At 42.8% G+C, this 26,156-nt stretch overlaps 2 protein-coding genes across 2 annotated transcripts; both read right to left on the bottom strand.

The window, feature by feature from the left end:
* Window positions 1–2,112: 2,112 nt before the first annotated feature.
* LOC117420602 (zygote arrest protein 1.S-like) lies at window positions 2,113–4,414 on the bottom strand. The gene is made up of 4 exons (XM_034034091.3): window positions 3,687–4,414; window positions 3,489–3,581; window positions 3,314–3,388; window positions 2,113–3,015 (listed from the first exon to the last, which is right to left on the bottom strand). Exons 1-4 carry the CDS (start codon window positions 4,377–4,379, stop codon window positions 2,872–2,874), a joined length of 1,005 nt encoding a protein of 334 aa, XP_033889982.1. The 5' UTR covers window positions 4,380–4,414; the 3' UTR covers window positions 2,113–2,871.
* Window positions 4,415–10,088: 5,674 nt separating this feature from the next.
* On the bottom strand, window positions 10,089–17,453 carry LOC117420404 (sodium/bile acid cotransporter 4-like). The gene is made up of 3 exons (XM_034033839.3): window positions 16,615–17,453; window positions 15,840–16,050; window positions 10,089–11,513 (listed from the first exon to the last, which is right to left on the bottom strand). Exons 1-3 carry the CDS (start codon window positions 17,199–17,201, stop codon window positions 10,986–10,988), a joined length of 1,326 nt encoding a protein of 441 aa, XP_033889730.3. The 5' UTR covers window positions 17,202–17,453; the 3' UTR covers window positions 10,089–10,985.
* Window positions 17,454–26,156: the final 8,703 nt, after the last annotated feature.

The raw sequence follows: 26,156 nt of genomic DNA, 5'->3' as shown, positions 1-26,156 counted from the left end.
CAGTGCAGCGCTGCTGAGCCCAGCAGCTGTGCACGTATTTATGTAAAAAAAAAAACACAGAAAATACAAGAGAAAAATATTTCTCCACAGAAAACAGCAATAACAAAATTACAGTTCATAAAATAAATGTCTTGTAACTTAAAACAAGAAATCTAATTTAACTCCAGTCGGAGCTAAGCAGCCTGTGAGGAGAGCACAAGTCAGCCGAGTTATGTTGCTTGATCCCTGGGAAGGAGTGACTGAAGCCACTGGCTTCACGCTGGGCACAAGGCCGCTGCGGGATGTATCAAACAGCAGGCTGTAGTGCACAATTTATGTGCAATTCATTTTTTTAATTATTATTATTACAGTGTAAATAAAATATTGCATAAATTACATAAAACACATAAATTCATGAAAATTATACAGTCATAAGCAACAAGTACTTATCTTATACCAGGCTCCTCCTGTCAGGTCAGATCTTGAAAGGAAAAATGATGCAGAGATCTGTGCAAAAGGGCAGGCATGACTGCGCCACAGGCTCGGCGGAGCAGCTTTGGTATAGAATATTCAGGTTTCAGGGTCTTTAAAAGGTAAACACCCATTCGGTAATGGTTATATTTCATATTTGAAAGGGGACCACTGATCACTATACCTGAAAACATTGATTTCACAACACAACAGCAGTTTAAAGGAGTGCTAGCCAATGGTTTGAAATCCATTTTCTTACATCCTATAAGCTTCCTTACCATTGTTGCTGGTCCCCCTTGTTTTAGAATCTTTTGGCGTTTGATCTGGATTATATTGTGCAACTGGGTTTTTCAAAACATCAAAATGCAATCGGGATTACTGTTATCCGGATTTCATTTTGGTAATCTGATCGCATTTGTAATCACAATTAAATGTCACAATTGGGTTTTTCAGAATTTAATGAGATCAGGATTACTTTGATCCAAAATACCAGGATTTTTGTGATCCTACTGCAGAGGTGGATTTAGCTTTTAAATGATCATAGAACATCTATATTTTGTTTGAATTGTCATAGCAAACTGTATGCCCAAATAGTGTTATAATATAATAGTTAGATATATATTTAAGTTTTGTATCCATGCAAGCAAAAAAGAAAACACATATTTGGTGATATAGCTTTAATAAAAAAATAAAATAAAAAAGCATACCCATACACACTTAAGCCTCCTTAAAGCTCATCTGAGAGATGCTGGACTCCCAACCGATGAGGAAGACGACGAAGATGTCTAAAAACACATATCCTTTTTTCAAAAGTGTTATATTTATTTAATTTATGCTAAATAGGCATAAGTAAAATAGCCATTATTTACATGCGTTAAATGTGCACTAACATTAAAATGATTTAGATTTTGTTTAAAAAAAATAGAACAAAATAAAGTTGTGTGTTAATCATTATTACCACAATCTTATTTATTTTGTTAAATTAGATTGTCATAAATAAGGCCTCTTTAAAAAAAAAAAACTATTAAGAACTATCCTATTAAAAAAACTGGCTATGTCACTACTGACCATGACTGGGGGGTTCCTAGGGTAGGGAGGGCTTAGGTCAACAGAGGAATCTACGGTTCACCGTGCACCAGTGATCGCTGTGGCCAATAGGGTGCGTGTGGTTCTGCAGTGGAGCCATCAGATCTGTGTTGTCCTCCAGCACTATAGGTCTGGTGGCCTGTCTGTGGATTCGCAGTGCAAAAAATGATTCATTGGCAGGAGCACCTTTCAGAGGATGCCTGGGGGTTGCAGCAGTCACCCGGGATACAAATAATAATTGGGCATTCCAAATTGCCAAGGTAAGTACAGGGCTGTAGCAACAGCATGCAAGAATAAGGAAAACTCCTCAAACTTCTACAATCAAGCCAAATTTACATCTACTGGGTCTGCTGGTTTTCGTTTCAACTGAGTTCTCAGTTACTTAATTGCACCAATTATTGGCTTAATTAGTCAAGATTAACAGGTTTCAGATCTTTAGCCAGTGCTGATGTAAAGACACCTATAAAACCTGCTGGATAGAGGCTCTCCAGGACCAGGGTTGGAAACCTATATTATTCAAATGTCAATTTCACAAACACTCCAGTTGCTTGCAGTGCTCTTCTGACCCACTGTCTGGTGCTTTCGCAGTAGAACATACAGTTTTAAAATGATATGATTATCCAAGCTAATATTTTGACCGTTAATTTGGAGATGTATACAGTGTTAGACTTTAATGGTCTACAGACGGTACACTGGGAATTGTAAAATGCTATGGCCCCACTAAGTCTATGCAGTTGTGATTTTGTTTTGGATAGACGAAACAGCTGATTTTGGTACAATAGTGTTTTGTGGATTTTCTTACTTGGTCCTAGAGAAGATTCTTGAGAACTAGCGTATTTCTTTCAGAATGATAGACCAACAATCAAAACCAAGGTGAGAGGTATAGTACTTGGGTGATGGTACATAACTTCTGATGTGTCAGGAAAAAAAGCCACCTTGCTGTATATTTATTTACCCTAACCATTGTACTCACATACATTTTGTAATCAATACTATTTGTTTGATTACAAAAGTTTTTACTAGAAAAACCAAGTACACCAGATTGGTAGACACTGTTCAATGTAATAAGTTATAACTCTACAACATTAGCTTTGTAAAGCTAAAGTGTAGATTTGTTACACCATGTCTGCCCCACACTTTTCAATGAGTAATTAAGTCGAGAAAAAAAAAATAAAGTTTACAAACAACTGTGCACATTACTGTCATTTTACATTCAGTAGTTGATCCTGCTTTCAAAGCAAACAAAATTAAGCACATTTATCCCAGCCTCACTTCTTTAAATCTTTCAAAATAGGATTTCAGTAATCCAGCAGGATCTTTTGCAAAACATTAAACTTAAATAATATATTTAAAGCTGAAAGTGCTGTCGCAAGACAGCCGTTTCCCCTTGCATCTCCCACATAGATCCTGGCGATGGGGTCTCTTGGGGTCAACATGGCGCATAGTCACAGTACATATGCATCTGGCCCGTTTGCAGACCTGTACATGAAAGTTGGAGACAATAAAAAAGGTACAATTGTAAAAAGCCATTTTTCAATCCATGTTTTATCCAGAATGTTGAACCAACTAAAATGGTACAAGTAGGGTTTAGTGTAAAATCACTTTCAAAATCCCCATGGTGCAATATTGATCTGAAAGACAACCCCCACTATTGAATCCTGGGCCTTTTAGCAGAGGCGGACAAAGTGTGCTGGATTGATTTGATCTTCGTGTTATTCTACCGACAATAAAAATGTTTCACACTAACAACTGCGTATTTGCACACAGCCAGACTTACTTGGCAGGTAATGTCCTCCACACGATAAGGATTGAAAGCTTTTTGACATGTTCTGCAAAACTGCTTAAAGTATACCTGTTCAGGATAAGACAATAGAGGGGAAGACAAAACATTAAACCTGTTCTTGTACAAGCATGGAAGTAGAAAATACTGAATTTACTATAACCTAACCTACTTTATTTGTGCCCTGAACACACCAAACATATGCGCTCTCCCAGCGTAGATTACATTCTCTACAGTGGTAGTAGCCGTATTTCTGTTCCAAGAACTGCAATAGCAAAACAATGCGCATACATATTTTAATTGTTTACATTTTTTCATGCATCGAATTATAAAAAAAAAAAACTCAGTCTATTGTTAAAAAAAGGTTTACCTGAAATCTCACCCTCGCCCTACTTCTGTTACCATCTTGTCCCTCTTTCTGGGCGCCACTTGAATCATTTTCTTGTGCTGCCCCGACACCACTGCCAGTGTCGGTCTTCATGCTGTCTTTATCGTATGCTGGAGAGGCTTCTTTTTCTTCCAGAGTGGACTTAGTGTCATCATCTTGCACTTGGACCTTTTCAGTCGTTTCTGGTGGATCCCCTTCTGGTTTTTCTCGGTCGTATTTCTCTTCAAGAAAGGAGGGTGGCCTCCTAGCAGCAATAGGAGAGTATAAGGCCAGCGTCCTGGGAAAGCGCACGGTTTTGGCGAGGTTGTTCACAGGGCTCCCCGTTATCGGAGTCGTTGGCCTTCTCCATCTCAGCGCCTCTCTCTTACTCGCCACTAAGGTTCTGGGACCCAAGGAACACTGGACAGAAGCGTCGGTTTTAGGGTTCACCTGGATCCCGACGTCTTTGGTGTTAGCTTTCCTTAGCCTCGGTGTCAGGTTTGGATTAATCTGTGACAAAATGGATTTGAGGTGCGCTCTTTGATAGTTATCAAAATATTCACCGGAGTCTCCATAACTTGACAAGTAGCTTTTTTGTCGCCAACTTAAACCCTTGGGTTTAGGATTTAAATATCTGTAAGAGTAAGGGTTATAGGAATACAGATAGCTGTCCGACTCATCGTCATAAGTCGCCATCTTGTTTAACCAATTTGAAACAAGCGGTTTGTGAATTTAAGTACTTATTTTGAACTCTGCCTACTTAAAGCAGCTAGTTTAACACCGGTAAGGTGTCAACAAGTATCATTGTCTAATTAAATACTTCTCTGTTCAGTAGCTTGTCTTGTCATAAAGGGTAGGTTTACAGGTTCAGTAATTAATTGACCTATGATGTACAAGAGAATAAAACACGCATCACTTTTGTTTATTAGGGTAATCTACATATAATGAACATATAGAGTATTGTCGCGTACCAAATTTAGCCGACTTAATGTTTCTAACTAGTGGATTAAGCAGGTTTTGTCCACTTGATTGGACTAAATTAGTACACCTTCTAATCCCGATTGCAGTGTACCAAAATCAGATAACTGATCCTGTTCAAGTGGATTAATTTAGTATTGTGAAGGATAAGACTAATTTAGTACGCTTGCTCGTTCTAAGCATTTACTGCTTAGATTTATTTGCAGACAGCTGCATTTTTCAACTGAAATGACAAGTACATCTGAAAACTTTATTCCGTACATTTTTTTTTGTTTGTTTTTGAATGTCCGTCACGTTCGTGCTGTGTCGGCCAGTATGATCTTCCAGTTTGAAATGTGCACAAAAAGACATGCCATTTATTGTTACTTAAATACTGTATGTTTGATGTAATAGCGACCACCTGGAAGTTGGTTACTTATTCCCGGTTCCTTATCCGCGGTATAGTTGACAAAGCATCGTGTCCTTTTTCTCTGTGTGTGTTAACTCACTTACACATCTTGCTCAATTAATATATTGCTAACATTTAAAAGATAACCGCTCCCTCTCAAGAAAAAACGAAAATATTAATAAAAAATCTGAATCATCAGCATACCGGTACCCCATATATTACCCGCTTGTTTTGCCCCATTTACCACAGCTTGCTCACTAAAATCTTCAGTGTTTTTGCAAAGAGGAGACTATAACCTATGTGGGGATACCTCGATATTTAGTGAGCAAGGCGTCTAAGTGTGTAAATGGGGCATGCAAAGAAGTGTCCTCATGCGTTCTGTATTGGTTATAATGGGCTACATTTTTTGGGGTTCTGCTGCTCGTGGGGTAAGGCTTGCTCGCTAAAATCTTTGGTTTTTCTGCAAAGTGGAGATGATAACCAATCATAAGACACCAGAATATTCCTAGATATTTCGTGAGCAAGGCATCTAAGGGAGTACATGGGGCATCCAAAGACGTGCCCCCATGCACTCTGTATTGGTTATAAAGGGATACATTTTGGGGTGCTTCTGCTTGTGGGGTACGGCTTGCTCATTAAAGTCTTTAGTGTTTTTGCAAAGAGGGGGTGATAACCTATCTAGGGATACCTAGATATTTAGTGAGCAAAGCGTCTAAGGGGGTAAATGGGGCAAAACAAGCGGGTAATATATAGGGTACCGGTATGCTACTGATACAGATTTTTTATTAATTTTTTCGTTTTTTCTTGAGAGGGAGCGGTTATCTTTTAAACGGTAGCAATATATTAATTGAGCAAGATGTGTAAGTGAGTTAAAACACACCGAAAAAGGTCGACTATACTGCGGATAAGGAACCGGGAATAAGTAACCAACTTCCAGGTGGTATAAAAAATGTGTCTTACTTTTTGTACAGGGATTCCTTTATATATTTATCTGACAGTGAATTCCACATATAAGATTAGTAAAGAAGGGTTTACACACCTATGGCCAAAAGTTTTGCATCACTTAGAATTTTAGGATTGAGACATAATTTAAAAAAAAAAACTATATGAATACAATTTAGATATTTTATTTAACATCATGTAAAAAAAAGAAACTACAAAATGATATCAATTGCAGCACTGGTACGCTGCAATTGACCCATAATACATATGAGTTTATAAATAAACATTTGTGAGTGCCTGCATGTTCAACAGAATGTTTTTAATAAAAATGCTAAGCGTCATCGTGGTCAAAGGTACATTCACTCTAAAGGCAAACAGCAGTTACATTTCAGATTTCATTCTTTTAATTTCCAAATCTTTGGTAATACTTAATGAAATAAATGCATTTGGCCCCTTTTTTGGACTTAGATAATTGGTACATTTACCAGCTTGATCCTGGAGTTCCGGCAATAGCCAACATTTTGTTTTGGTCAAAACAAAAACATACACCTACCTTCACTAAATACACAGGTGCTATGTGTAACAAGTATTTATTTAATTTAATGATTGTAGTGATGTTTAATTGTTGTATAACATGTGTTTACTTGTTTAATATTTAATATAATCACTTAATATTACTTTCTTCATTTTCACTAAGTTAATATGGAAAGTTCATTTTATCACTTGGTTTGTTTAATTACTTACACTTTGTATCGTCACAACCGTCCTGTTTAAGAAATCAACAGCACTTGTCCCTCATTATGTCTCTCTATCTCATTTCCAGGTGAAGCGTTCTCTGTTAAAAGTCCACGGTCACACACCTGGACAAGCACAGGAGCACCAACCAACCAACCACCAAGCAATCAACCAACCAACCAATCAACCAACCAAGTAACCAACCAACCAAGCAACCAACCAACCAAGCAACCAACCAACCAAGTAACCAACTAACCAACCAAGTAACCAACCAACCAACCAAGTAACCAACCAAGTAACCAACCAACCAAGCAATCAGGCAAGCAGCCAAGCAACTAAACAACCAAGCAAGCAACCAACCAACCAAGTAACCAACTAACCAACCAAGTAACCAACCAACCAACCAAGTAACCAAGCAACCAACCAGTCAGGCAAGCAACCAATCAACCAAACAACCAACCAAGCAACCAATCAACCAAGTAACCAACTAACCAACCAAGTAACCAACCAAGCAACCAAGCAACCAAGCAATCAGGCAAGCAGCCAAGCAACCAAACAACCAAGCAAGCAACCAATCAACCAAGTAAGCAAGCGTCAGCTTCAGAACCATCATGAGTTTGTAGCTTTGAAATAGAATTTGGTACAGCCTTTGAATGGCTTTGGGTTCATAAGATACCTGGCTGCTGATTGACGTAACCGTCGTGAGTTTAGTTAAATAGTTATGGTATATACACATTCTAATTACTTTTGCGATCTTGTGGTCCTTGCACTGTCTGTTTGTATTGTAAACCCTCCTGCTTCTGTGTTTCTGGTAGAAAAGATTTTACTGTCTTTTTCATTGTATATTATTTTATATTCTTTGGTGAATAGGTGCACCTGTTTAAAGCTAATATTTTATTGTTAGATTTCCTTTTGATTATTTGAATTGTAGTAAAAGACCTATATGCTTTATTTTTAGCCCTTATCTTCTTGAATAAGGAAGTACTGAAGAGCTTGTGTATAGTGCCTGCTAATAATTTGTCTCTTATAATAATAAAATATTGTTATTTTTGGAATCTGTCTCTTGCCTGGTGCATTGTGGAGGAGGGGAACACAGACCTGTTTTGCCTAGTAAAGAACCTAGCAGGGAACTTTATATTATTTGAAGGTCTTCTGTCCTATATATGGAATTGGCGTGGTCAGACTACAGGGTGTGTCCTCTTTAGGTAGGGAGGTCACTTTACATCATAGCCAGTAACCAGTGTTACATATACACTTGAACGGTCAATTGCAGGGAACTAAGTAGCGTACAAACTGGGAGTGATCCTGTGGTTAGTAGGAATGGAGCGCTTCCGTATACTGTAGCATACAGTCAGTTTGAGACGTTCTCAATTGCAACGAACAGTGTATCAGTCATTTCCCCCCCAGAGGATTGTAAAACAAAGTATTCTATAGTCTCCTGTATTTTGGACCCTTCTACCAGACATCTCCCGGGACAGATTTTCTCCTGTATTTTGCCCCAAACTCTATTGTTAAACCCCCTTATGTCAGCAAACCTTTAATGCAGGGGTGCCCAATCCTGGTCCTGGAGGGCCGATGTCCCTCCTGGCTTTTATTGCAACTGTGCCCTAAATTACTTAATTGGACCAGTCAAGCCCTTATTAGAAGCTTAATTGGTCCAATTAATCAATTTAGTTTACAGTTTGAACAAAAACCAGGAGGGCATCGGCCCTCCAGAACCAGGACTGGGCACCCCTGCTTTAATGTCTGCAAAAGTCATGGCCAGTGTGTGGATATCTGTTTGTACCTAGCAAGGTTTAGGACCCAGGGGAGCCCTGTGGCAGACATGCATTCAGTACGCGAGGCAAGTTCACATGGTCTCCACACACCAGACGCGATGCGATTTTTTTTACTTGGCGACGAGATACCATACACACCAGAAGTGACACAGAGGCGATGCAACAGTTTTGAAAACTGACAGATCTATAAAACTGTTCAAAATTGCTATTGACAAAACTGTGATCAAGACTGGTACATATTCGTCAACATGATGTGGCAATTATGTCAACATATATGGCAATAAACCATACACACCAGGCTTATCCAGTTCCTTCGAAATGGACTCCTATATATTGTCTTTCAAATCTGTATCTTTATAATTGTGATGCCCTTTGTCATAAAGCTCTGGGTATTTTTTTCAACGGCAAGAATTATTGTTTCCTCCGTCATTTTTGGATACTGCTTCACCCTGCTGGGCCACGTGCATTGAAGCTGTTCTGTTATTGCTCAATGCCCTAGTTGACGTGCGTCAAACCGCAAAAAATAGGATTGAATCCTATTTATTTAGTGTGGCTTCAGTGCCGCCCTGGTGCCGCTCCTGCGTGGCCTGTCGCATTGCGTGTGGTGTGAAAGATACTTATCTTTAGCCAAACACCCCAAACGTCCCCCGTCCCCCGTCCCCCGTCCCCCATCCCCAATCCCGCATCCTCCCCTGCCCCCCAAGCACCCCACTGCCCTGGCTCCGCCGCAGCTGCCACTCTACAGAGCAAACAGTAAAAAAGTTATCACGGATTGCACCCTGCCCTCCCGATTTTGTATTTTGTATATTATTATATATCTCCCTCTCTCCAGTGCTGAAAAGGCAATTTAACATGAAAATGTTTTATCTAAAAATGTGCTGTAAAATGTGCCTATTCATTTCCACATGCAGTGTGTTACTATAATTATACACAAATAAAGAATGAATAAAAGAGAACACTTCAGAGATTTAAAATGGTTGTTGCAACATGCATTACAAATAATGTAGGACTCCTCTTGCGCTCCTGGACTGGGTTGCACCACTATTTTATTTTATACTATATATATATATATGAATATAATGACATACCTGCAATTAATTTGCAGAACAAAATATTCTTGGATTAGCTGTCTTCTGTATGTCACGGCTGTCATGTCAGCTTGTCTGTCAGAAGTGACAGGGCTACAACACTAGAAGGAGCCATGATAACGTTGGAGACTACGAAGATGAGCCCCCCTCTCCCCCCCTCTCCCCCTTTCTCCACCACCACCGCCCAATGCTACGTGTAGAAGCGATTTCAAGAAGTAAACAAAAACCTAGACACAGGTACTTGAAGCTCAGCGAACACTTTATTTATTTAAAAAAATCTGGTTTTATATATATATGATATTGTAGCATTCATCAGGTTTGAGTAAAGCATGACTCGGGAGGCAAAGTGGCATTACAAATAATATTGGTTTATTATTTGGCCAAAACTGATATAAACAACAAATATGTATGACTGTGGCTGATGCATTCCTCAGCAGCAGGTGCTTCCCCGCCACCCCCACCCCCACACTGACACCCACACACACACACACCCCCTTACCTTCTCCCCTTCCCTACTCTTAAAGGTGTGACCCGTCCCTCACAATACCTATAACAGATAGGACAGGACAAGACAAACAAACGAGACAGGCAAAGAGTCCTGCAACGAAGCCGTTGCCCGGGTCGTTACAATATTGAATCTTGATTTGTATAAATAACACAGGGAAGTGTGAAGGTTTAAGATATGAAGTACGAACAAAAAAGTTTGCCCTCTCAGCATCCTGATTCACAAAAGGGCGCTGATTTAATTTGAATCAATTAATCTCTAAAACTGCTGGTTTTCATTCCAACTGAGCTCTCAGTTACTTAACTAGGCCCTTAATTGAACTGATACTTTGCTTAATTAACCTGTTTAATTGTTTTCAGCTCTTAAACAGTTGCAGATTTCAAGTTAGCTATACCATTGTATAACCAAGCCCTGTTCCCACCCCACTCATTTCCATTGTCCATACACAAAGTAGAAATGATGTACTAAATTTGTTGATTTTTCTCGCGGTTTGTTATGTAATATTATATGTTGATTTGATCAATAGCTATCCAGTATCAACCATGGCTGTGTGTACAGAGTTTATGAAAACAGGAGAAAAAAGTGGTGTATGTTTTGCATTAGAGATAATGCTTGGTGAATATGGCCCATATTAAATCATTTGCTCAGTGTTATGACTAAGTGTATTGTATTCCTTATTGCCCTAATGTCTTATTTATGTATTTGAATATATCCGTTATGTTAGGAGGTACATTTGCATAACCACATAAGTAACTAACAAGTAAAACAATAAGTACTATACTATGGTGATAATTATAATACCATTTAGTTGGCCTCATCCGAGTTACACATGACAAATCACATTTTAGAGGTTTTGAGTTAGCCATAAATATGTTTGTCATAAACCCGCTATATTTCAAGTGGGCTTTGTCTAGATTCCATCATTATTGAATTCGGGTCGTTAACAGTAACTGAACCATAAGCTGTATCTACTCCAACCTCCTCTTCTTTTAGTTTTTTATAAGTAACATCTGTGTCATCATCTTCATCCAGCGCTTCTTGCTTATGCAGGATATCTTTTCTGTACATCTTATACCCTAATATAAAAAGGCCAGCTTCTGCCGCTTGGAATAGAGCATAGAGCAGTGGGAACATGTAAATACCGCCGATGATCTGGGGTGGGAAGGCCAGTTTGAGAATCGCGGTGCAGAGCTGAACATTTTGACAGCCAGTCTCCAGTGACACTGTCCTCTTGCTGTTTGGTGGAAGTTTGAAAAGCGTGCCAAGTCCATATCCTGCGGCGTAACCCGCGAGGGGCATCAGGACAGCCACCACATAGACTGATGCTGGGATAGTGGCCAGCAACTCGGGTCCCAGCATGGTTCCAGTCAAGATGAAGAGAGTAAACAGAGTCACCAGTAAGGACCACAGGGATATCTGAAAGTAAAATTAAGGGTAAAGATGAATGCCGCACAATGCAGTAGTAGGGTACTACCCTGCTAGTATTCAGTATCATTGTAGCAAACACAGTCACCAAAGTAGGGAGTACAAGCCGTTCACAATTTTTGGTGAGGTCACAAGTGAAATGCGTTTGATGGTCTGAAATTAGGGGTACATACAAACAAGTGTAAACGCAATGCTGACTGGCCTGTGTTCTGTATATCACGGAGGCAATGCTGACTGGCCTGTGTATACAGGTAGTGAACAAAAAAATGGAAACACCTGGGTAAATGAGGGATACCAAGTATATTGAAAGCAAGGGCTTCCACACAGGTGTGGCTCATGCGTTAATTAAGCAAATAACATCCCAGCATGCTTGGGTCATGTATAAAATGCTGGACAGGCCTGGTTGCCTATAATTTATGGCTAGCATGGCCATTTGGCAGGAGCTTCAGTGACCAAGACAGCTCAACTTGCCGATGTTTCACGAGCAACGGTGTCTAAGGTGATGTCGGTATGGAACTCCAAGGGAAAGACATCATCAGCAAAGGGCAACAGTGGGCGGAAGCGCATACTCCAGGATCGTGATATCCGTGCATTAATTCGAAGTGCAAGGCAAAACAGGCAAGCAACTGCAGATCAATTGACTGCAAATTTCAACCTCGGGGCACGGGCACCCAGTTTCATCAAAAACGATCCACCGAGAACTCCACAGAGCAGGATACAATAGTGGCTCAACGCCCTATTAAGTGACTTTACATTGGTGTTTCCATTTTTTGTTCACTCTCTCTCTCTCTCTCTCTCTCTCTCTCTCTCTCTCTCTCTCTCTCTCTCTCTCTCTCTCTCTCTCTCTCTCTCTCTCTCTCTCTCTCTCTCTCTCTCTCTCTCTATGTTAAAGTTATGTGTGCAAAAGCATTTATGTTCCATGAAAGTGTCATTCATATGAACTACATTTTAAAAAATGTGTTTGTTGCACATAAATGTTCCCTGTGTGGGAATCAAATCCAAGACATGCTTCCACTGCAGCTTGCAATACAGATGCCCTAGCTTTCACGCCACATTTGACAACATTTGCAAGTACAGGTAGTGAACAACAAAATGGAATCACCAATGTAAAGTCACTTAATAGGGCGTTGGGCCACTATGGTATCCTGCTCTGTGGAGTTCTCAGCAAACCGTTTTTGATGAAACTGGCTGCTCGTGCCCCAGGTTGAAATTTGCAGTCAATTGATTTGCCTTGCACTTCGAATTAATGCACGGATATCACGATCCTGGAGTATTCGCTTCCGCCAACTGTTGCCCTTTGCTGATGATGTCTTTCTCTTGGAGTTCCACGCCGACATCACCTTAGACACTGTTGCTCGTGAAACATCGGCGAGTTGAGCTGTCTTGGTCACTGAAGCTCCTGCCAAAACGCCATGCTAGCCATAATTATAGGCAACCAGGCCTGTCCAGCATTTTATACATGACCCAAGCATGCTGGGATGTTATTTGCTTAATTAACGCATGAGCCACACCTGTGTGGAAGCCCTTGCTTTCAATATACTTGGTGTCCCTCATTTACCCAGGTGTTTCCATTGTTTTGTTCACTACCTGTAGTATAGCAGTAAAGCTACAGTTTTTAACAAGTAACGAGATTAACAAGATTTTGTAAACAATGATTACGTATTATCCCAGTTGAATTGAAAGCTTTCATATGATTTAGCAAACTATCATAATAAGCTTGATCCCTTCATTTAGTATATTGTAATGTTTTTATGTTTAGGAAGTAGTACTCAGGGGGACGGTGTTGAATTCTCAAAATGTTTGTTTTATTTGAAACTACAGATAATTCCTGTCAAGGGCCAGAATTCACGGCACCAAAATAATAACACTACGTTTTAGTCTTGTTACTGTCCGGCTCATCAACCAGTCACATCCATGCTCTGCAACCCCCGAAAACAGCAGCACACATTCTCCGCACTCATTCACTCACTCCCCCTTCCAATGCTAAGTAAAGGCGTGACCCGTTCCCCTTACAATACATGTAACATATAAAGACAGATTAAACAAACTGAACAGACAACAAGTCCTGCAACAAAGCAATTGTCCGGTCATTACAATATATTTTTTTTAATTTGAAAGTAAAAATATATGAAAGCATGACAATCTTTATGTACAAAAATCTTCACTAATATACAACTGAACAAGAACTGGTGAGTATTTATTTTCGTTTCTTTTACCAAATTTATAGGCTATCCTTCAGCATAACTTTTGTCCACTGGGGACCACAAATTGCGTTACTCTCATTAACCAGTATCGAGAGAAGGAAGGAGGAACCATACTTCAATAGGGACCACAATGAGCGTTACACTTACAGGAACCCAACATTTTTCAGAGCTCAAGATCAGAATCGCAGAATGATGATGATGATGATGATGATGATGATGATGATGATGATGATGATGATGATGATGATGATGATGATGACTTGAAAAAATCTTGAAAAAGTAAAAAGTAACCAAGTCCGGAGAATTCTCAGCTGGCTGACTTCATCAATCAGTTTTCTTTTTGTGATACATACCGGTGTTATCCAGTTTATGGATCCAGAGGTTTAGCATTCTCATCCCTGATCTCTGTACTTACAATTGACACAATTGATTGCTCTTAGTTTTATTGTTTCTTACTGGAACATGAGGTTTAGTAATGGCTCCCTGACCCCATACACCATTAGCGGAACTATATTTGGGCACATGAATCTTGCACTGAAGGAAACAAAATATTCATATATCACAATTGTGACTCAGTGACATATTTCTGCTTGATAAGGCCTATAATTTTAGGGATGTTAAAACGTTTTAAAGGTAGGACAAAAAAAAATTCCTTATGTGAACATTTTTATTTTTCAATAAAGATATTCCATTATTGAATTAAATAAAAACAAACATATTTGCTTAATGTGAAAATTGATCTTATTCAATAAAACATTCAATTATTAAGTTAAATTAAATGTGTTGTTTATTTAAGTATTCCTTACAGAATATTACATCTGACCCCCAATCCCCTCTTTACAACAGACCCTGGTCATGGGGTCAATTGTAACATCAGACACCTTACATTTCAAACCATATGTATATCAGCGCTTAAAACAGGATAACTATGGGGATTGGTAGAGGACAGATGTAATTTTTTGTATCAAATCTGGTCAAACTAGTTCAAATCATGTGTGTGTAATGGAAGAGAAAGGTAAAAAAAAAAAAATGTTACAACTCTCCCTGTCTCCCCTGCTGATGACTGTATAACACAACACGCATGCAGACTGAAGGTTATAGTTTCAAATCCCACGCATTCCAGACGTTCATATATATATATATATATATATATATATATATATATATATATATATATATATATATATATATATATATATATATATATATTTGCAGTCAAATGTTCCATTTTAAAACAGAAATAAATAATTTACTATAAATTATATAGACGTCACAATACGTGCGTTCCCTAGTATATTTCCATGTTGACAAAAGAAGGTAATTATCATTAAACTCGGATGTCCTGTAATATACATATGCGTGGATAAATGATGAAATGGTGTTTGGCTGATTTACTTTTGCTGTGCCAGTACCCTGAAAACACGTAAACTATCCATGCTGTATGAGAGTCTCGCCGTACTCGCTGATAACTTGGCACGAGGACCTCATATTAGTTGTATAAGTATGTTCCTTAAATTTACTACCAAATGTGTTCCAAACTGGACTAAAACAACATTTTCTTAAAATATTGTAGCGATCTCGGTTAACGCAGACAGGTGCATCACACAGTGCGAAGCAATCCACACACCAGCGTTGGGCGGGTGCGAACCCCGGAACTCTCGCACTAAAGCATAGTGCCGATACCGCTGTAAGAAAGAGACGGCTCCTTTGCATTGAGCGTATACTGGGTTTATGTATTTTCAGATTGTGATTACGTCACCTACCAGCCCTGCCGCAGCCTTCCCTCATTTGTTGAGTTCACAGGGAGCCCATTGTGTAGCTTGAAGAATATAGTGAACCCGTCAAGCTACAAGGCTAAATCCGCCCTTGTTAATTACAAATGTATTGATTGTGTTCACTGTTAAATAAAACCAAAATCCTACAAGTTATATTCATCTTTTTGTGTGTGTGTTTTGCGACGGGGAGCAGACAAGTATATTTTTAAGAAGGTCAAATTGATTTTTTCTAGCATTTTGTCACCCACCCCCACACCCACCCACATCCACACAAACTTTCTGTAAGTAACACACTTTTAAATTCTGCATTTTTAAGAATGAACACTGATTCTAGTTACCTTTAAGATGATGTCAGCGACCCTGTTATACCTGTACCGCACGAAGACCCCCAGCCCTATCGGGATCAGGGTGCTGCACAGGGTGAGGATGATGGCTCCGAAAGGCATCAAATCCACAATAGGAGTGTTAATCCAAGCGCGACTATAAATCCAGAGGCACAGGGGCATTAAGAAGAGAGCTAGCGCCGTAGAGGAGATTGTCATTATAATACTGTTGGGGGGGAAGAGGACATAGTTTAATCACTCATACCCAGAGATACAATTTACAGCAATACATACAGGAGTCTTGCTGGGACTATAATGTTGAACTATTAAAACATTTGCTATCTCTTTGTTAAAATAGAAGTTAATTTGGGCTATATTTACATTTTTTGTGGGCTTTTATTATTAGCCTGCTATAATAATAATAATAATAATAATAATAATAATAATAATAATAATAATAATAATAATAATAATAATAATAATAATAATAATCACGCAGGCTGTATATCAAACGCATGGCAAATCAAAATATATAACCGTGAAACAATCTCGATGTAACATCTTTAAACCCTTCAATGTGATTATTTGCATTTAAAACAAACAAAAAAAATGTAATTGTATTTTTTTTGTTCTTGTTTGCTGTTTTTTGTTTATCATGCATAATATTTACGTTTTTCAATTGACGATTTCACGTTTTTCATTGAATTTATATCATGTTGGTGGGGGGTATCCTATGGCTACATACAAACAGTAATGGTAAAACACCCGGTTGGGTGGTTGGGGGTGTTACCTGAGGTTCATCTCCCCATTCACTAGAAGCGACAAGATGTTAGAAAGGTTACCCCCTGGACAGCAGCCACACAATAGCACAGCGATTGCAGCCACCTCATCCAGGTTGAAGATCAGCGCTAGGAGGAACGCCACCAGCGGCATAATCACAAACTGGGATATGAGAGCTAGGAGGACCCCGATGGGTCTTCTGACGTGCTCACCAAGCTGGCTCACCTCGACGGTGCACCCCAGACCCAGCATTGTAAAACAAAGCACAATCCCAACAAACACGTTTATCCCATGATTGAGGGGAGAATTCCAGAAGGCAACGACCAGATTAGCAGAGCCAGCAATAGTAGAGTTAACTTCTGCTCCCCAAGTCCCCGCGGCAGTAGTCCTTAGAGTGGTCCCCTCGATAGACGCTGGCTCTCTGGTGACAACCATTTCGGCGAGCGTAACAAACTCAGAAAGACTCACCGGAAAATGCGCGGTGGATGACACGCCACCAGTGGTGGTGTTAATCGCATTTTCAGTAAAATTATAGAAATCTGTAAAATTGTCCGGTGTACGTGTACCATTTTCTATACCATTAGTATTCTCCATCATTATGGTTCAAATAACCCCCCCTCTGTGATGTTAGCTGCGGATCCCGGTAGTTGGTGTTCTGTATAGGTCCGATTTTCCTTAGCTGCTCATCTCACAAACCCTTTACCATCTGAAGAGGATCAAACAAAGGACCCACTGGATACAGAATGCATTGACATCAATTGAGTGGTCTCCGGTAGCCACTTCCATCAAGAGATGGTTGCATCCAGTGGAAGAGCTTATTGAAAGAGTGACTGTCAAGCCAAGCACAGGAAATGCTGCCAAAGGCGGTTCTGCATCAACTTTCAGAAAGGAGCGAGGCGGCTGGGCGTGGTGTAATCACCTCGACGTCCCGTTATCACAGTTCAGTACAGACTTTTCTTTAGTGAACGACTTAAAAAAAATACTTAATGTAATAGCGTCTTTTTATTATACACCCTTTCTTTTGTTGTTTACACAAGTAATTTCGTACCTGAAATATGTTATTCACATTGTCACCATAGCAATCTACTTATTTATTTATTTTTTTTCCATTAGTCAATTTCCAGTCTCAGTACAGCAGTTTACTGGTACCAACAATTTGAATTACTACTACTACGACGACTACTACGACTACTACTACTACTACTAATAATAATAATAATAATAATAGTAGTAGTAGTAATAGACAAGATTGAAGACTTATTTTTATAAACAGGCCTTTTTATAATAGTTTTTTTATTATTACTTTAAAAAAAAAAATATGATTGGAAATGTATTTACTTGTATTTGAAATAGTGTTTTTATTATCTTTTTTATGCTATCTTAATGTTTTATTCTGCTTGTGTGTATTATGTTTTCTGTAAAGCAACTTGGGGTGTATGACGTAAGGTGCTATATAAATTAAATAAATAAAATAAATAATATAGTTATGCAATGTGATTTTTCTTATGAAACTTTGTTGCATTTTTAATTTTTTTTTTGTTTTTAGAAAATGTAAATGATTATGTTGCTTTTATTGTGCAGCATAGTGAAAGAAGAACATCAATCAATCAATTAACCATAGTAGTTTACATGTATGCTACATATTATTGAGTTATTAGCCGATTTGTCAACTCTCCTTCAGCCAGTCCGAAACGTCCTGATATAATTTATTTTTTATCAATTACTCACATTTTTGTGTACCTGCATTACCTTTTTTCTTATATGTATCAAACAAATACATAAACAAATATACGTAACTTTAAAGCTACTAGATTTTATGCATTCATTTAGTAGACTGTTACGTAATGTGTATTTTCTTAAGAATTTATACGACTCGTGTATTCAGACATAACAGCACAAGGCATAGAGCAACAACATTACATTCATTCTCACATTACTCATTTGAAAACCTTCATGATCATTTACTTGCAAGTTTTGAAATACAAACAAAATGAGGCTACTTTCAAATCAGCACAATCCTTTCAGGCATATCGCATAGTTATTACACTATGCATTCATTCGTTAGGATAATTTTTTGTATGGTAGGAAAAAAAAGGATAAAGTGGAGGAGTACATGGAGAGGTGGCATGAGCATCAGAGGGAGTTGAAGGAAGGAGGGGCTACATGGTGCCTCGCCTGCCTGGAGTATGTGCACCTCCCTGACGTGTGCCCATACGAAAACCCCCTCTTTGTGCAGGCCTTCAATCGGGGTGAGGTATAGACCGTGAAAGAGTGGATCCGCCTGAAGCCCGTACCATCGCCGTTAGGTGGATCAGGAAACCTGCCTCATCTGCCTCGCTCCGCCCAAGGATGCCTGCCTCGCTCCGCCCAGGGATATCTTCCTCGCTCTGCCCAAGGTTGCCTGCCTGGCATTGCCTGAGGTTGCCTGGTGCTCTGTATCGCCTGGGGTTGCCTGGTGCTCTGCATCGCCTGGGGTTGCCTGGTGCTCCGCATCGCCTGGGGAGCCACCAGTTACAAAGTATGAGGGAGAAGTGGAACTCCCACTGCCGCATTCATGGCCAGGGGCTCCCCTCCCGAGTTCGCCTCCCGAGGCTCTGCTGCTGCCATCGCCTCCCGAGGGTCCGCTGCTGCCATCACCTCCCGAGGGTCCGCTGCTGCCGCCGCCTGAGGGTCCTCTGCTGCCGTCTCCTCCCGAGGGTCCGCTGCTGTCGTCACCTCCCGAGGGTCCTCTGCTGCCGTCTCCTCCCGAGGGTCCGCTGCTGTCGTCACCTCCCGAGGGTCCGCTGCTGCCGTCGCCTCCCGAGGGTCCGCTGCTGCCGTCGCCTCCCGAGGGTCCGCTGCTGCCGTCGCCTCCCGAGGGTCCGCTGCTGCCGTCTCCTCCCGAGGGTCCGCTGCTGCCGTCGCCTCCCGAGGGTCCACTGCTGCCGTCTCCTCCCGAGGGTCTGTTGCTGCCGCTGCCTCCCGAGGGTCCGCTGCTGCCGTCGCCTCCCGAGGGTCTGCTGCTGCCATCACCTCCCGAGGGTCCGCTGCTGCCATCACCTCCCGAGGGTCCGCTGCTGCCGTCGCCTCCCGAGGGTCCGCTGCTGCCATCACCTCCCGAGGGTCCGCTGCTGCCGTCACCTCCCGAGGGTCCGCTGCTGCCGTCGCCTCCCGAGGGTCCACTGCTGCCGTCGCCTCCCGAGGGTCCGCTGCTGCCATCACCTCCCGAGGGTCCGCTGCTGCCATCACCTCCCGAGGGTCCGCTGCTGCCATCACCTCCCGAGGGTCCGCTGCTGCCATCACCTCCCGAGGGTCCGCTGCTGCCGTCACCTCCCGAGGGTCCGCTGCTGCCGTCGCCTCCCGAGGGTCCACTGCTGCCGTCGCCTCCCGAGGGTCCGCTGCTGCCATCACCTCCCGAGGGTCCGCTGCTGCCATCACCTCCCGAGGGTCCGCTGCTGCCATCACCTCCCGAGGGTCCGCTGCTGCCGCCGCCTGAGGGTCCTCTGCTGCCGTCTCCTCCCGAGGGTCCGCTGCTGCCGTCACCTCCCGAGGGTCCGCTGCTGCCGTCGCCTCCCGAGGGTCCACTGCTGCCGTCACCTCCCGAGGGTCCACTGCTGCCATCACCTCCCGAGGGTCCACTGCTGCCGTCACCTCCCGAGGGTCCACTGCTGCCATCGCCTCCCGAGGGTCCGCTGCTGCCATCGCCTCCCGAGGGTCCACTGCTGCCGTCGCCTCCCGAGGGTCCGCTGCTGCCATCACCTCCCGAGGGTCCGCTGCTGCCATCACCTCCCGAGGGTCCGCTGCTGCCATCACCTCCCGAGGGTCCGCTGCTGCCGCCGCCTGAGGGTCCTCTGCTGCCGTCTCCTCCCGAGGGTCCGCTGCTGCCGTCACCTCCCGAGGGTCCGCTGCTGCCGTCGCCTCCCGAGGGTCCACTGCTGCCGTCACCTCCCGAGGGTCCACTGCTGCCATCACCTCCCGAGGGTCCGCTGCTGCCGTCACCTCCCGAGGGTCCACTGCTGCCATTGCCTCCCAAGGGTCCACTGCTGCCGCCGCCTCCCGAGGGTCCACTGCTGCCGTCACCTCCCGAGGGTCCACTGCTGCCGTCACCTCCCGAGGGTCCTCTGCTGCCATCGCCTCCCGAGGGTCCGCTGCTGCCGTCGCCTCCTGAGGGTCCACTGCTGCCGCCGCCTCCCGAGGGTCCGCTGCTGCCGTCTCCTCCTGAGGGTCCGCTGCTGCCGTTGCCTCCCGAGGATCCACTGCTGCCGTCGCCTGGGGTTGTATGCTGCTCCGCTTGGCCTGGGGTCACTGCCAGCTCCACTTCGCCTGGGGTCGCTGCCAGGTCCGTTTCACCTAGGGTCACTTCAAACTTCGCTTCGCCTGAGGTCGCCTGCTCTGCTTCGCCTGGGGTTGTTTGCTCTGTTTCGCCTGGGGTCGCTGCCAGCTCCGCTTCACCTGGGGTCGCTGCCAGCTCTGCTTTGCCGCAGGAAATACTGTGGCCGGAGCCCAACAAGGGGGAGCTGCCGGCTATGAAGATGGGGGAAGAGGTCAGGAGACCACCTTCCCCCGCAGCACTTTCTCTGCAGGAAATTCAGTGGCCAGAGCCCCAGAAGAGGGAGCTGCCGGCTACAGAGAAGGGGGGGGAAGGTCAGGATACCACCCCCACAGGCTGCCGGGCGGCCGCAAGATTGCCTTGGCCAGAGGAGCCAGCCTGTGCATGGTCAGCCTTGCCAATGCCAGCAGGAGCGCTGACTGCCTTGCCAGCCATGGGCCCATTGAAGCTTCCCTTCCTGGCCCAAGACTTTGACCTGGACTGGGGGAGGTGACTTTTAAGGCCATGTGTACAGCACACAAGGTGTATGTGTGCTGTTTTATTATTATTTATCGTCTTATTGTTTGCGGCGCGGATGTAAAGCTGCCGCCATTATTTGTTATTGTTTTGTATTTTTGATTTTAAAACCTCATGAGGATGCGTGACTGATCAGCTACAGATTATTTAACTAGCTGACAGTCACGCATCCTTATTAAATTCGTGCAGACTATGGCCGAGGGGTAATAAGATAATTAATAGCTAGTTAACCCCTCGGCCAGAATATAAAAGCCTGCAGCTTTCTTTGTTCGGTGAAGGGTGTTCGGAGTAGAGAACGAGAGTAGAGACAATTGCTAAGTGTGCTGGTTTATACACCAGCACAAGACTTATTTGTTATTTGTTTATTTGTTTGGCCAACTTGCCTTTTGTTTTGTGTCTTTTGTGTTTGTTTAAATCTTTTGTTTGTTTTATTATTTAATAAATGAGCTGAGCGCCGTTGCGCTTCAGTTTTGCCCCGCCATTACCTGCAAGCAGAGATAGCCGCTAAATACACCTTCAAGGTGGAAGGTGACCTACCAGCATCAAGCAGTTCTTGCAGAAACTGTAAGATGACTAGTATAGGGCAAGATATGGGGTCATGGTTTCTAGCCAGACACCAAGCCTGGAAATACCTTCACTTATAGTATACAAGGACCTAGCGGAGTCTGCCCTAACGCTCTGCAACGTACCCACAACCGCATCTGATAGCCCTAGGGCTAACCAGCGGTCCCTTTCAGGGGACAGACCCATAGCCAGAACCTGAGGAGATCCAAGCAAAGTGGAATCTCCCAGGGCTGGCCATGCAATAGCTGGCACAGGGTCACAGACTCTCCTGGGCCACTTGGGGGCCACTAGGAGAACTGACGCTTTCTCTAACCGGACTTTTTCGAGAAAAGTCGGGAGTAGCGGTATAGGCGGGAAAGCGTACAAAGACACTTTAGGCCATTCGTGCGCTAGAGCGTCTACACAGAGTGGACCGCCTAAGCAGTGGAGGGAGTACCATAGGGGGCAATGTGTCATCTCTGCAGAGGCAAAGAGATCGACCTGCACTTTCCTGAAACATTCCCAAATGCACTCCACTATCTGACAGTGGAGTTACCACTCTGATGGATACGGACCGAGGTCCACTGCCCAGTTCACTGCTCCGGGAATGTGCATCGCCCGTAGGGACAGCAAGTTCCTCTGAGCCCATTTCAATAGCCTGAAGGCTATGTGATGCAACCCCGGGGACCGTAGGCCACCCTGGTGGTTGACATACGCCACCACTGTCGTGTTGTCCATCCGGATCAACACATGCGTACCGCTCAGCACTGGGAGAAAGTGGTGGAGAGCAAGGGATACCGCTTGCAACTCCAGCATGTTTATGTGCAGGGATGTCCAGTGGTCCGACCAGGATCCGCGTACTCCTCTGCCTTCCCAGACCGCTCCCCAACACAAGTTGTCGTCACACCGTGGTCCAACACTACTCCCATTCACACAGGGCTGCCGAGCACGCATGAGACACAGTCGGCTGATGGTGTCTGTCGTGTTTGGCATTGAGTCCAGCTGGAGTCCAGCCAGAGCCCCAAGTACGTAGTGCACTGCACCGATGTAAGCCGACTCTTTGCATCGTTGATGGTGAGGCCCAGCCTCGCCAGATGCTCTGTCACAACCGGCGTGTGGGCCAGTGCTTCCTCCCGCGACTGGGAACAGATCAACCAGTCGTCGAGATAGTTTATTACTCTGATCCCCTGCAGCCGCAGGGTGGCCAGGATAGTGTCCACGCACTTTGAGAGTGTACGAGGAGCTAGGGATAGGCCGAACGGCAGCACAGCACTCGTAAACACTTCCCTGAAAGGAAAAATGGAGATGCTTTCTGTGCTCTGGACGAATGGGAACGTGAAAGTACGCGTACCGTAAGTCCACGGTGGTGAACCAGTCGCCCGGCCGGATGGACTGGAGGATGTGACGGTGCATCAGCATTTGGAATCTCCTTTCTTTTAAGAACCCGTTCAGGAGCCTCAGGTCTAAGATGGGGTGAAAACCATCATCCTTCTTGGGTACCAGAAAATACCTCGAGTAGTACTTAAATGTCCAAAGGAACAAACAAAAACACCATAATCAAGGGGAAGTAGCAGTCTGCCTGCTAAAGCCTTAAATTTGCAGACTCAACAAAAATAGGAGGAGTGGCAAACTCTGTTGCAACAGCAAAGGTCATTCAAAATGATCTAGACAGCATTCAGAACTGGGCAGATACATGGCAAATGACATTTAATAGTGAAAAGTGTAAGGTACTGCACGTAGGCACTAAAAATGTGCATTAGAAAAACCATATGGGAGATACTGAAATTGTTGACTCAGAAATGTCTTCATCTAGACAATGTGGGGAAGCTATAAAAATGGCCAACAAAATGCTTGGATATATCATGTGTTGAATTTAAATCAAGGGAAGTAATGTTAAAACTTTACAATGCATCAGTAAGACCTCATCTAGAATATTGTGTCCAGTTCTGATTACCTCACTACAAAAAGGATATTGCTGCTCTAGAAAGAGTGCAAAGAAGAGTGACCAGAATTTTTCTGGGTTTAAAAGGCATGTCATGCAGTCAGGCTAAAAGAATTGAATCTATTCAGTCTTGAACAAAGAAGACTATGCGGCGATCTGATTCAAGCATTGAAAATTCTGAAAGGTATTGACAATGTTGACCCAAGGGACTTTTTCGACCTGAAAAAAGAAACTAGGACCAGGGGTCACAAATGGAGATTAGTTAAAGGGGCATTCAGAACAGAAAATAGGAGGCACTTTTTTACACAGAGAATTGTGAGGGTCTGGAACCAACTCCCCAGTAATGTTGTTGAAGCTGACACCCTGGTATCCTTCAAGAAGCTGCTTGATGAGATTCTGGGATCAATAAGCTACTAACAACCAAACGAGCAAGATGGGCTGAATGGCCTCCTCTCGTTTGTAAACTTTCTTATGTTCTTATGTTCTTAAGAGGATGAGGAGAAAGAGTAAGATGAAAATGAATCCCTGGTGCTTTTATGGAGCAACAATAATGTGCCTCCTATGTCTTGCACATTTATTATTATTATTATTATTATTATTATTATTATTATTATTATTATTATTATTATTATTATTATTATTATTATTATTATTATGTTAACGTGAAATTAAAATGACTGTTTAGTCTGTAGCAACAAGCAGGAAAATAGGTAAACCTAGAATGTAACAAATCTTTTATTTTATATCTATTATATAAAATAAAATACTGAGCATCAAAAGAAACTTATCACTATTGTAACACATTAATTTAAATAAAAAATAAGGTATATAAATGATGGGCATTGACAAAATGTTTTTTGGTTTCTCTTTAATCACTCGATCATTCATCCTTGACCATGACATGCTTGAGTGACTATGACTGAAGAATACTTAATCACCTAATTAGGGAGACAGTTGATTGGACACTGGATATGGAGTGATTTCAGCTGTTGAATTGCAAGCTTGAATAAAAGCAATCAAGAAAATCACAGAAAAAAAAAATATGCCACGTCTGTCAAGAGAGCAGCGCCTTTGTGCAATCGGCATGTTGGAGGCTGAACTAGGGCAGCGTACTGTGGCTTGCCGTCTTGGGTGCTCACAGCCAGCAATTTCAAACCTGGTGAGATGGTATAACCAGACACACTCTGTCAATGAAAGACCACAAACTGGGAGACCAAGAGTCACAACACCTGCCCAAGATCGACAGATCATTTTGCAGCATCTTCGTTATATCAATTGTTAATCAGTAGAATAATTAGTCACTGCACCTGCTCTAAAATAGTGTTTGTCATTTTTCGATCACATCTAGTGAATTTTAACCAAATATAAGTGATATGTTTCTTTTGATGCTCAAATATAAGTGATAAGTTTCTTTTGATGCTCAGTATATATGGTCCGTTAACAATTGTTGCTTGCAATTATTTTCTGACATTATTGTAGCAGCAGTCCCGTTTTTAGTTCGCTCAGCTTTTTGTTGTTTTTAGCCAAATTATATTATGGTAAAACGGTGAATGTTTTCTTGTGGACGAAAAAACTAATAGGATGTGTTCCTTTTTCATGAGATTCTGGGATCAATAACAACCAAACGAGCAAGATGGGCCGAATGGCCTCTTCGTTTGTAAAGTTTCCTATGTTCTTATTTTCAAACTATTTAATTATTTATCTCTCAACAAGAGTTTCCTTTGGTTGTTGTATTTTTTGTTATTGTTATGGGTTATACACATGTAGTTCTATATCTATCTCCATATACTAACAACAGAAGCAAAACAGTTAAATATTCTACACGTTGGAGCTCCCGAGTGGCGCATCCAGTAAAGACGCTCCTCGTGGAGTGCAGGATGTGCCCTATAGTCTGGACGTCACGAGTTCGAGTCCAGGCTATTACTTTGCCGACCGAGGATGGGAGCTTCCAGGGGTAGGCGCTCAATTGGCCGAGCGCCACCCGGGGGAGGGAGGGCTAGGTCGGCCAGGGTGTCCTCGGCTCATCATGCACCAACAACCCCTGTAGTCTGGTCGGGCGTCTGCGGGCTTGCCTGTAAGCTGCCCAGGACTGGGCAGCTTACAGGCAAGCCCTCCGACACTGTAGCTCTGGGTGGCTGCATGGTGAGTCTGCAGTGTGTAAAAAAGCGGTCGGCCGGTGGCACACGCTTCGGAGGACAGCGTGTGCTCGTCTTTGCCGCTCCCGAGTCAGCGCAGGGGTGGT

The sequence above is a fragment of the Acipenser ruthenus genome, chromosome 1, assembly GCF_902713425.1.
Source record: "Acipenser ruthenus chromosome 1, fAciRut3.2 maternal haplotype, whole genome shotgun sequence".
Taxonomy (NCBI): domain Eukaryota; kingdom Metazoa; phylum Chordata; class Actinopteri; order Acipenseriformes; family Acipenseridae; genus Acipenser; species Acipenser ruthenus.
Note: the sequence above shows the minus strand (reverse complement) of the source record. Positions and strands in the feature narration are given on the sequence as shown.